We start from the raw sequence: 11,328 nt of genomic DNA, 5'->3' as shown, positions 1-11,328 counted from the left end.
TGCCTGCCTTCTGGGAGCTCTAGAATTGTTCCCAACCTAGTCCGTGGCTTCTAGCCACCACTAGAAGTTTCACGTACTTCTCTCTCTGACTCTGTCTTGTCCATCTCTCTTGAGAATTTCTCCACGATTGCTCATGCCTGTCAGTATCAGTGCTTCCATCGTTCCGTCTTTGATTCACTTCTCTTTCCTTTCTGTTTACTCCCAAAATGGAGTCATTCATCCTGATGCCCTCAATTGCTGCTGATATGCTGGTGATTCCCAAATACATAGCTCCAACCCCAACTTCCCCCAGACTTTAGATCTGTATTGGTATTACCTACTGGACATCTCTATGGACAGTTCCATGTAGACTCAACTCATCTGCCGAACCAAGTATGTTCCTCCTGAATTCCTATCCTGGTTACCTTCATCACAATCTACATAGGCTCACCAGCTAGAAACATTTATGAGCTTACATTCCTTCTTCCCATATCTTACTCATCAGCATATCATGTTCATTTCACTCCAACAATCTGTCTTGAATGTGGCCCTCCCTCTCCCCTCTCTCTTTACTTTAATTCATTGGAGCATGGGATTTGGAGTCAGGTGGTTTTGGGTTTGAATTCCAGCTCTACTATTTTTGGTTGTGTGATAGGAGAGTTATTTAACCTCTCTGAGCCTCAGTTCCCTCGTATGTAAAATGATGATAATAATACCTACCTCACAGGGTTGTTGTGAGGATTTAAATTAGATATTGTACGAAAAGTGCCTAGCACAGTGCCTGGCACACAGTAGAGTAGGTGCTCAATAAATGGTAGCTATTATTATTATTATTTTATCATTATTATTATTGACTCTAAATTGGTAGCAGTTTAGGGTATTTTTGGAAGATAAAGCTTTTGCAAAGGTAGGAGTGAAGCCTTGAGTGCTGGTTCAAAAATTAGAAGTGCCTGTATTCAGTCACTTAATGACTTCAGACCTTGACTATGATTTGAGAGGGGTCAGATCTTCATCCTGCCACATCGTGGCTTCTGGCCAGAGGCTGGGAAGGACTGTAACATTTGCAATCAGATCTGCCCTTTCTCACCCTTCCTTCCTCCTGCCCAAAGAAGGCAGCAGTTTATCTCTGCAAGAACCAAGCAGGCCTTTAATGTTTGAGGGTTGGCTCTGTCTCCTCAGCTTAGATGTAAAGATTCTGTTTATCAAAGAAGGGATTTCAAATCCCATGTCAAACTGAATTCAACTCTTTGAACATCTTCTAAGCAACATATATGCCTGTCACTAGAAGGCATGCACAATCGCATAGGTATAGCTAAGGAGAACATCGGCTCATTCATGAAAAGCTGTAGCTGACCTCGAGGAAGAGTGTACAGTCATGGACATATTTGTGAAAAGGTTTAGTTTCTTCCCAAGTAGTCTCCTCTTTGCTCCCCGCTCCTCTCCTTGGGTCTTGATCCCTTGGAAAAAGCTCATGTCCGGAATAAATATATGAGAAAAGCTTGGGAGAATCAGAGGTAGTGTTAGAAAGCAGTAAATTCAGCACAAACACTTATACTGCCAAGTTGTATTTATTTGTGTGCGAAGTGAGGACAGCCAGTCCTGGGACTCTGGAGACAGAAAAGGCCTACAGCAATCCCAGGCTTAACAGATGTGCTTCTACAAATGGCATTAATATTCCAAAACTCCAAAACACAAATAGGAACAGGAGGAAGTGCAGGGACTACAATTCCCAGAGCGCTCAGTAAAAAAAAAAAAAAAAAAATTGAGGCCGGTGGAGCGGTGTATGCTGGAATGTGTATTTCTGGTAGGGCCGGCTAAGGCCACGCCTACCCCTTCCTGAGGCAGGGACGGTTTCTCGAAAGCAATCGGTAGTTGTAGTTTTGCTAAACCTAGAGCGCTTCAAATTGCAAGCAAGGAGGCCGCGAGGCCTGACGGGATTTGTAGTCGGCGCGAGAGGCGGGCGCGCACGCGCAGCCGGGACCGGGGCGGGGCCGCGGCACTGCGGTGAAAGCCGAGGCAGCGGGCAGACGAGCAGGGGGCGGGCGGACATCTTGGGATCCGGAGAGTGGCCGGGCCGGCAGAGAAGGGGCCTCGGGACACCAGGTGAGCCGGGGATCTGGCCTTATGGCGTGGGGGAGGACGCCGCGGGTCGTCTGCTTCGCCGCCCAGCTTTGTCCTGCCCTGCGCTGAGCTGGCAGAAAGCTGCCCACACCCGGGAGTGGCTTCAGCCTTCAGACCCGGGAGCTGGCTGACGGTGGGGCGGGGGCGCCCGGGGCGAGGTTGCAGGGCTGGCGGGGAGCGGTGCCCTCCACCTGACCCGCCTGGCGCCTCCCATGAGAGGGATACCGCCTGAAATTCTCCCAGAGCAGGAACGCTGCGCAGCGCCCCCTCCCTAGGATAGTGCCAACCCCCTACCCTCCGCGCAAGGACAATTTCCCCGTCTGGTAGGACAGTGACACCCCCTTGTTCCGCCTCCTTGCACCGTGACAGATCTCACACCATGCGGCGCCCCCTCCTCTCAGTTCAGTGACATCCCGCGGCCCTTCTTCCTTAGACCTGTGACGGCCCCCGCGCCCCATGGCACCATCTTTTCCCACGATGTCTCCCCAAGGCGAAAAGCCCACCACCCCCTCATTACTCTGCACCTGAACCCCAAGCAGGCTCTGTCTCCCCAGCTTTCCCTTATTCACTACCGTCAATTTCCCCCTGCTGGTTTTTCCTTCTTAAAGCCTTGACCTTTTCCATACTGGAAACCCTTACCTTTAGGTGCACTCCACCAGCCCAATTTGCTGCTGTGGGCTCACCTGAGGACGCTGCCTGGCTGTCACTGCCGGTCTTTCCCCTTAACTAAATGTTCCATTCCTGCCCAAGGCCCCACCTCTGGTTCTCGGGTGCCCTTCCCTACCTACCACTCGATATACCTGTGGACTTGGTTCTTTGCCCCAGGCTCTACCTCCATTTTGCATCTCCTCTACCAGCCTGTTTGGGACTGAGGAATGGGATGAGTCCACCACCTTGAGAGGCCGCTCACCCCTCTGGAAGACCTTGACAGCCACAGGAAAAGGCTTTATTTTCCAGTTTAGAAAAGTCTTCTAAAGTACTCCCTGTGAAATTAATACCAGAGCTAATCCAGGAAATCTAAAAGCAAATTAATGCCTTTTCTCAAGCAGTCTAAATTAATTTGACCCAAATAATTTGGATAATTCAGGCATCCTGAAATCCCTGCTTCTTGTTTATAGGCACCCAGGCCAGAAATGAGTTACTTGATGGGCCTGGAATCACGATTTCAGATGGAAGGATTTCTTAATTTTATGAGCCTGCACTACCCCCACCCCCCAGTCCTTACTTTTATTGCATTCCAGAGCTTTTTGAAAGGGGGGTGGTAGTCAGAAATAACTGTAATAAGCAGCTTAGGTGATGGAGGTGTAGTCTGCCAGTACTAGGACCTTCCTCCTTTGCCCTTTGCCTGCTTATTCCACTGCCTGGAAGAGGTTAAGCCACACTCCCGGGTCCACATTAGGGCCTAAGGGCTCCCTTCTCTTCTCCTCACACCCTTTCTTGGAATGTTTGAATTCTGTGAATTAGAGTGCCGGAAGTTCAGGCCCTGCGACCTTCTCTGAAGGGTAGTGGAGCCCGAGAGACTGGATGCTCTAAAGGTTATGCCTGGGGGCCCCAGGCCTGAACCAACTGGAGTAATTCCTACAGCCATTCCTGCAGCCGCAGGCAGGCAGGCCTTAGTGACTCACTGGCGGGAGCCTGAGAGTCTGCACAGGAGGAGGCCGAAAAGGATCATTCCTGAGCTCAGTGCTGGAGAGAGGGGGCGGGGTTGCTGATGCTCAGCCCCAGGAAAGGGAGGGTCAAAATGGCCTTAGAGTCCTGAGCCTCATCTCTCTCAGTTTCTTTCTCCCATCCAGTGTGGAATAAACAGGAACTGGAGCCTAGCTGAGGGGAGGGGCATGTCTGGGAGGGCTGCAGGTCACTTGCTAAAGGGTTGAGTCAGGAAAAAAGCTCCAGTGATCTGCACAGCTCCACAGGGGATGTTGGCAGAGATCCTGAGGTCTTCTTTTACCCCGCCCCCGCCTGTCCTAGGTCTGTTCTCAGAGCAATGGGCCGCGGAGACTGATCTGCCGCCATGATTGGAGGCTTATTCATCTATAATCACAAGGGGGAGGTGCTCATCTCCCGAGTCTACCGAGATGACATCGGGTGAGTCCTCTGGCGGAGCCAGCTGTGCCCCACCACTCCAGCCCCCGAGCCCCAGCATGCAGGATTAGGTCTGTTCTCACCAGAGGCTTGACTTGGACCACCCTGACCCCTGGCTGCACCCTGGAAGCTCAGCTAGTGTAGCCTGGCTCCCATTAGGTCTGGTGGTATTCGCCCGGCAGCCAGCCTGCTGGCCCCTAGGTGGGACCCGTGGAATGGCATGGTCCCACAGCTTTAGGAACGCCTGCCCTTCCTGCATCCTGTTTCTCTATACAGGCCTGGTTGCTGGAGATGAGTGCCTTTGCCCAGGCTGGTGAATTTCTTCTTTGAGGAGAAGGAGAAATATCTCTAGTGGGTGGGGTTAGTGGCCAGGCTGGAGACACTAATCCATCTAAGCCTTGCTCTGAGAAGCCCTTCCCATACCAAGCGCCTTCACTGGATTCTATTGAAAGCCTCTCCAGGCTACCCAATCCTCTCCTGCTCCCTTTCTCAGGAGTCAGGCTGCTGACTCAGCTGTCTTCAGTTCCTCTGGGCCATTCCTGGGGGAGAGGCTGGGAGGGAGCGTGAGGCACTCTCTGGGTCACTAAGAAAGGGCAGGGAGGCCATGCTACCCTCTCTGGTTTATCAGAGTAGACCCAGAGCGGCTCCATATCCTGGGCCTTCACACACAGCCACAGCCTGCCTTCTCATTCTGCGCCCCCTTGCACACGCTGGACCTATCCTAGCCTCCGAGGCGCAAATGAGATTAGGCTCCTCTGGTTCCTGCTGCCTGTTTTTCTTCCTCAGAGAGCTTGAGATAAAGTCACAGAATGGGCTTGTGGCAGTGCTCCTCATTTGGCTCCCTGGCTGATGGGCTGGCCTGGCCCTTGCGGGTGTTTGTCCATTGGCTGGTGGTGTGGCATGAGCTAGAGCTGCAGCTGTGGCAAGGCCTGGCCTGCCTGAACCTGGCTGGCTACACCCCCCACCCCCACCCCCAGCCCCCCTCCTGCGTTGGATGGACTAGGCAAGCCAAGGCTGGGTCACACACCACCTTGCCTGTCTTGTCTGCTTCCACCTCACGGTGTGTGCTGCCCTCCCGGTGTGTTGTGTGTCTAACCCTCTCTCTCGTTGCTGTCACTCTCCTCTTCTTGCTGGCGTCATTTCTCTCATCCCATCTCATTGACTGCCGTAGCAATAGGTAAGCGGCCTCTCAAGCTGCTGCCCAGGTACAGGTGGGTGGGGGCCCTGCCCCCATCATTGTTTTCCTGCATCCTTTTTCATTCCCTGAACTTGCTCTGGAGTTGGATCCTGGGCAAGAATGGGTAGCACAGTTCCATGGCCCCTTGGTACTTCCTCCTTTGTGACTTCTGAAGCCATGCTGGCTTTGTCTAACATCTGGAGGAGTCGGCCCTCCCCACTGGTGGGATCACTAGCGGGAGGACTGGAGAAGCAGTGTCTCTTTCTGTCCTGGACCTGGGAGCTTACAGGGAAGCTAGATAAAGCTGGGAAATTAGGGCCAGCCCTGGGAGTCAAGAATATCTGTCTCTAAACCTGATGAACCTCACTTTATTAAGGTTACATCGGCCTTAATAGTTGACTTCCCTATTTCTTGTGGCCTTTAGACACTAGCCCAGCTCAGGCACTCTTCCCATGCCTCCACAGGGAGTCATAAGAAGGGAACCACCCCAGTGGTTCGGCTTTCTTTAGATTGTGTCAGACTTCTGCAGAAAGGTGGGTGGAGCTGTTAGCAGCTGTGGTTGATCCTTGTGGGGTAAGGTTCGCCTGGGTGCTGAGCAGGCCCTGTGCACCCTTTTCCCTCAGGAGGAACGCAGTGGATGCCTTTCGGGTCAATGTTATCCATGCCCGGCAGCAGGTGCGCAGCCCCGTCACCAACATTGCTCGCACCAGCTTCTTCCACGTTAAGCGGTCCAACATTTGGCTGGCAGCAGTCACCAAGCAGAATGTCAACGCTGCCATGGTCTTCGAATTCCTCTATAAGATGTGTGACGTGATGGCTGCCTACTTTGGCAAGATCAGCGAGGAAAACATCAAGAACAATTTTGTACTCATATATGAGCTGCTGGATGGTGAGGCTGGTGGGCTGGCAGGGCAGGGGGCCTAGGGTGGGAAAGAACCAGGCTGGGCCTGGCCTGAAAGTGGGTGTAGGTCCGAGGCTCTGGTACACTCTGAACTTTCTTTCCTGAGTATCTGGGCTCTTGGACTAGGATCTCTATGCCCCTCAGAAGGCCAGTTCACATCCAAACCTAAAGGCTGGTCTGAAGTAGAACACAGAAATAGGCCAGCAGGTGTGGAGGGGAAGTTTTGGTCTTCCACGGGGCTAGGAACCTGACTCAGGTTTGGTGGTGAGCCTCCTGTATTCATCCTCTTTCCTTTGTGGCTTGGACCTTACTTCACTGACTGTCCACCCGGTTTTCCATCTCAGCAGCTGCTTCAGACCCTGGGGGAGACTGAGATACTACAAGCCCCTGGGGGTGCACTGTTATCTCTGTTTCTCTGTAGAGTGTGATCTAAGGGAAGGTGAATCCTTCCACCTTCCCATTGTCTATTTTCTGGAGAAAACAGCTCAAAGCTTCTTGATTTGCCACCCATTGGCCATGTGACTCTTCTATTGATTTCTTTTTTTTTTTTTTTTTTTTTTTTTGAGACAGGGTCTTACTGTTGTCGCCTATGCTGAGTGCAGTGGTGTAATCGCAGCTCACTGAAGCCTTGACCTCCCAGGCTCAAGCAATCCTCCAGCCTTAGCCTCCTGAGTAGCTGGGACCACAGGCACATGCCACCATGCTTGGCTCATTTTTACTATTTTTTGTAGAGCTGGGTCTCACTATGTTGCCCAGGCTGGTCTTGAACTCCTGGGCTGAAGTGATTCTCCCACCTTGGCCTCCCAAAGTGTTGGGATTATAGGCATAAGCCACTGCGCCTGGCCTTGATTTCTCTATTTGAAAAAATCAAACATTTGAATTGTTTTCCTGTAAAGCACAAATCACAGAATAAATGCTACAAAGCTAGAAGACTTTGTTGCAGATGATCCCACATGGTCTTTGGGAGCTGTGCCAGTCAGACATGTGTAGGCCCAACTAGGGACTGGAATGAGAAGGTTTGTTCAGGGGCTGATGGTTCCCTTCTTTTTCAGAGATTTTAGACTTTGGCTATCCACAGAATTCCGAGACAGGCGCGCTGAAAACCTTCATCACGCAGCAGGGCATCAAGAGTCAGGTACTTGAATTGTGCAGACTATAGTCAGGGTGCAGGCCAATCTCCCTTCATCTCAGCTGGCCCCTGAGCCTTGTCTGAGCTGACTCATAAGCCCTCCCATAACAGGAAGTGCTGGCCTGAGCCTCCTGCCATGATTGCAGGCCTATTTTGCTCTATGTGGTCCTCCCACTGCAGGAGCAGCCAATTCAGCATCTCTGTTACCAGGAATACAGCTCAAGCAGTTTCCTTTTGCACTGAGGGTTGGGGGAGGAGGCCTGGTCTTGAGGCCTGGTGTTCCTCAGGAGGAGAGAGCTTGGGCCCTCTCCTATAGGATCCAAGCCTCATAGCTTTCTCCTCCTTTTCTGCCTCCCTTGCTGCTTCATGTGGGCATCTCGTTGGCCCTGCGGCCTCCAGCATCAGGTAAGCCCTTCCCTTAGCTTCCGCCCTTGCAGCTTTGCTTTGTTTCTCCAGGCCCTGCCCTTTGGGGCTTGTAGGGGAAAATGGATTAAGGTGGGGACTAGAAGGGATGGGGAATGAGGGTGGAGTAGGGATAGAGACAGGATGATTAAAGGGAGAGGGGAGTGAGGCTCTTGCTGTTTGTTTCTGCTCCCATGTAGACAAAAGAAGAGCAGTCACAGATCACCAGCCAGGTGACTGGGCAGATTGGCTGGCGGCGAGAGGGTATCAAGTATCGCCGGAATGAGCTCTTCCTGGATGTGCTGGAGAGTGTGAACCTGCTCATGTCCCCACAAGGTGAGGTCCCTCTCACAACAAAGCTGGAGGGGGCCCAGGGCAGGATCCTGGGCCTGCCTGCCTGACTCTGCTGCTCCCCATTTATCTGTTCCATCACCAGGGCAGGTGCTGAGTGCCCATGTGTCGGGCCGGGTGGTGATGAAGAGCTACCTGAGTGGCATGCCTGAATGCAAGTTTGGGATGAATGACAAGATTGTTATTGAAAAGCAGGGCAAAGGCACAGCTGATGAAACAAGCAAGAGGTGCCTGAGGCAGGAGAGCTGGTGGGAAAGGGTGTCCCTTGGAGGGCTTGGTGGGGTCTAGTGAACCACAAGTTTCTTCTGGATTTCATTCCCACTGTAATTGCAAACTCTGTTCCTGACGGTAAGCCTGGCTGTTCGCTCTTGACATTGGTGCTAAGAGAGATGAGGGGATTGTCCTCAGAGCAAGCCCCTTTGTTTGGTCCCTAGGACCAAGGCCTCTTCTGTACATACTGACAGCCGCCTCTGCCCAGTGTGCCTGAAACACCCAGGTCCCAAGCAGTAGGGCCCCCAAGAGATGAGTTTACAAGGTTTCCCTCTCATCCCAAGCTCTGGGGCAGACCTCCGAGTCAGAAAGCTGCATTCTAGCAGCTTTTCATAGTCTCTGGTGCCAGCCTGGGGTGGAGTGGTCTCCCAGCGTGACACCTGTCATTCTCCTGTACCAATGAGACCTCCTCTTCTGCCCCTGCTTGCAGTGGGAAGCAATCAATTGCCATTGATGACTGCACCTTCCACCAGTGTGTACGACTCAGCAAGTTTGACTCTGAACGCAGCATCAGCTTTATCCCGCCAGATGGAGAGTTTGAGCTTATGAGGTGCCATTGGGGTGTGAGGAGGCAGCCAGTGCTGCTGGCAGATTGGGGAGAGGAAGTGGGTCAGCTCTTTGGTAACCTTGCTTCCCATCCCTTAAGGTATCGCACAACCAAGGACATCATCCTTCCCTTCCGGGTGATCCCGCTAGTGCGAGAAGTGGGACGCACCAAACTGGAGGTCAAGGTGGTCATCAAGTCCAACTTTAAACCCTCACTCCTGGCTCAGAAGATTGAGGTGAGGACAAGGGGCTCGGGGAGGAGGAAGAACTTGTCCCTAGGAATAAAGGCAGCTGATGTCACAGCTTGACAGAGCTCCCTGACAGGTGTGTCACTTCTAGGTGAGGATCCCAACCCCACTGAACACAAGTGGGGTGCAGGTGATCTGCATGAAGGGAAAGGCCAAGTACAAGGCCAGCGAGAATGCCATCGTGTGGAAGTGAGTCTTTCCTTCATTAGGCCACAGCAGGTTCAAGATCCCAGTGTACCCTCTTGTTTTCACCTTTGATCCTTCTGAATGAGGGGTGGGGGAGTGTGCCTCTTTGCTTTTCTAGGAGCCTCTGCTTGTACTGTCAGCCTTTATGCCTCCATGTGAGTATGTACACGCCTGCATTTGGGTTCATGCACGTGCTTATTTTTTAAGATGCTTTGGCATTTCCCTGCTTGCCTTTGTATCTGTGAAGCTGACAAATCAAAGATAGCATGCCCAAGTGTCTAGGCAGAAACTGCATCCTGTTGTCCTAAAGAAGTAGACCCAAGCTTCCATAGCAAGTGGTTAGCAGGGTCCTGACCACTTCTTGTTCTGGCACCTCCTGCAAGCTCCTGGGCGTGCTCCTTTCTTAAAATGGGCAACTGCCCTTGAAACTTCTCCAAGCTACAATGGGCTGCCCGTTGTCCCTGTGTTCCTAGGATCAAGCGCATGGCAGGCATGAAGGAATCGCAGATCAGCGCAGAGATTGAGCTTCTGCCTACCAACGACAAGAAGAAATGGGCTCGACCCCCCATTTCCATGAACTTTGAGGTATGGCAGAGGAGGGGCCTAGAGTCATGCCAGGGTATGCTGGAAAAGCTCTTAGAGATCATTCCGATAAACCGCTGCACCTTAGAGGTGAGGAAACTAAGGCCTAGAAAGAAGAACTGGCTTTAATTCATAGATCCATTCTTCCCCTTTCAAGCCTCTTAGTAGAAGTTACTATTCATAGTGAGGCAAATCTTTCACTTCTCTTAGCTTGTCCTAACACAGTTCTTTCGAAAAACTTAGATTGTTTAAATGCCAGGTAAGACACAAAGTTTACTTACAGACAGGATAATGGACTGACTTTGCTTTGTGCATGTTAGACATAATTTTCTCCACCTTAATTTTAAGTTCATAATATTGAGCAGGATAAGTATGTTCTAAAGCAGTTCATTGGTTGCTGTCTCTTGCTGATGAAAGGAACTGATTCCGGGTGTCACTGGCAGGGCTTTCTTCTTCAGTCACCTCTCAGAGGGTCCCTCACCACCCCAGCTTCTTTAAAGACCCCAGCCATTCAAACACCTGTAGTAGAGATGAAGTAGAGCAGGGCAACGGGACTTCCCAGAGGAGAGCAGCTGTAAGAGGAAGGCCACATTTCTAACGAGCTGTCCTTGCCCAGGTGCCATTTGCGCCCTCTGGCCTCAAGGTGCGCTACTTGAAGGTATTTGAACCGAAGCTGAACTACAGCGACCATGATGTCATCAAATGGGTGCGCTACATTGGCCGCAGCGGCATTTATGAAACTCGCTGCTAGCTGCCACTAGGCAGCTAGCCCACCTCCCCACCCAACCCTCTTCAACAGGTCCAGGTGCCGCTCCCTCTCCCACCACACATCAGTGTCTCCTCCCTCCTGCTTTGCTGCCTTCCCTTTGCACCAGCCCCTGAGTCTAGGTCTGGGCCAAGCACATTGCAAGTGGGACTGGTGGAGTAGCCCCTGGGCTCCCTGGACAGGGAAGTTCTGAGGCTCCTGCTCTCCCCTCCACCTGTCTGTCCTGGCCTAGTGCCAGGCTCTGAGTTCTGTGACCAAAGCCAGGTGGGTTCCCTTTCCTTCCCACGCCTGTGGCCGCACCTCTGGAGTGGGAGGGTCGGTTGCACCCCTCACCTCAGAGCTCTCCCAAAGGCCAGTAACGGATCCCCAGCCCTCAGTCCCTACTCTGCTTTGGGATAGTGTGAGCTTCATTTTGTACACGTGTGACTTCGTCCAGTTATAAACCCAATAAACTCTGTAGAGTGGAGTTGCTGGCTAAGTGTTGATGTGGGAGCTACCTGGGGAGGGAACTGGTGTTGCTCTCCCCGCAGTTTTCTGTTCTGAATACTCTAAAGGCTCTTTCCTTGTCTTGTCCCAGTTAGGCGTCTC

General features: G+C 52.1%; 1 protein-coding gene across 2 annotated transcripts; it reads left to right on the top strand.

Annotated features, from left to right (window-relative positions):
- Window positions 1-1,816: 1,816 nt before the first annotated feature.
- On the top strand, window positions 1,817-11,206 carry AP2M1 (adaptor related protein complex 2 subunit mu 1). Of its 2 annotated transcripts, XM_003894755.2 has the most exons (12): window positions 1,817-2,082; window positions 4,069-4,185; window positions 5,983-6,248; window positions 7,313-7,395; window positions 7,789-7,794; window positions 7,992-8,127; window positions 8,228-8,369; window positions 8,843-8,962; window positions 9,059-9,194; window positions 9,298-9,395; window positions 9,866-9,977; window positions 10,591-11,206. In XM_003894755.2, the coding sequence occupies exons 2-12, from the start codon at window positions 4,112-4,114 to the stop codon at window positions 10,723-10,725; spliced, it is 1,308 nt and encodes a 435-aa protein (XP_003894804.1). In that variant the 5' UTR covers window positions 1,817-2,082; window positions 4,069-4,111; the 3' UTR covers window positions 10,726-11,206. The 2 variants fall into 2 exon arrangements, with proteins under 2 accessions (XP_003894804.1, XP_003894805.1); XM_003894756.2 differs by lacking the exon at window positions 7,789-7,794.
- The last annotated feature ends 122 nt before the right edge of the window (window positions 11,207-11,328 follow it).

The sequence above is a fragment of the Papio anubis genome, chromosome 2 (assembly GCF_008728515.1).
Source record: "Papio anubis isolate 15944 chromosome 2, Panubis1.0, whole genome shotgun sequence".
Lineage (NCBI taxonomy): Eukaryota > Metazoa > Chordata > Mammalia > Primates > Cercopithecidae > Papio > Papio anubis.
This window is presented reverse-complemented; position numbering and strand designations above follow the sequence as displayed.

Bases quoted from the DNA above. Each gene is read 5' to 3' on its own strand.
- AP2M1 (XM_003894755.2), top strand. From the start codon at position 4,112: ATGATTGGAGGCTTATTCATCTATAATCACAAGGGGGAGGTGCTCATC. The intron at 4,186-5,982 runs GTGAGTCCTCTG...CTTTTCCCTCAG, and splicing joins GTCTACCGAGATGACATCGG to GAGGAACGCAGTGGATGCCT. The intron at 6,249-7,312 runs GTGAGGCTGGTG...CTTCTTTTTCAG, and splicing joins CATATATGAGCTGCTGGATG to AGATTTTAGACTTTGGCTAT.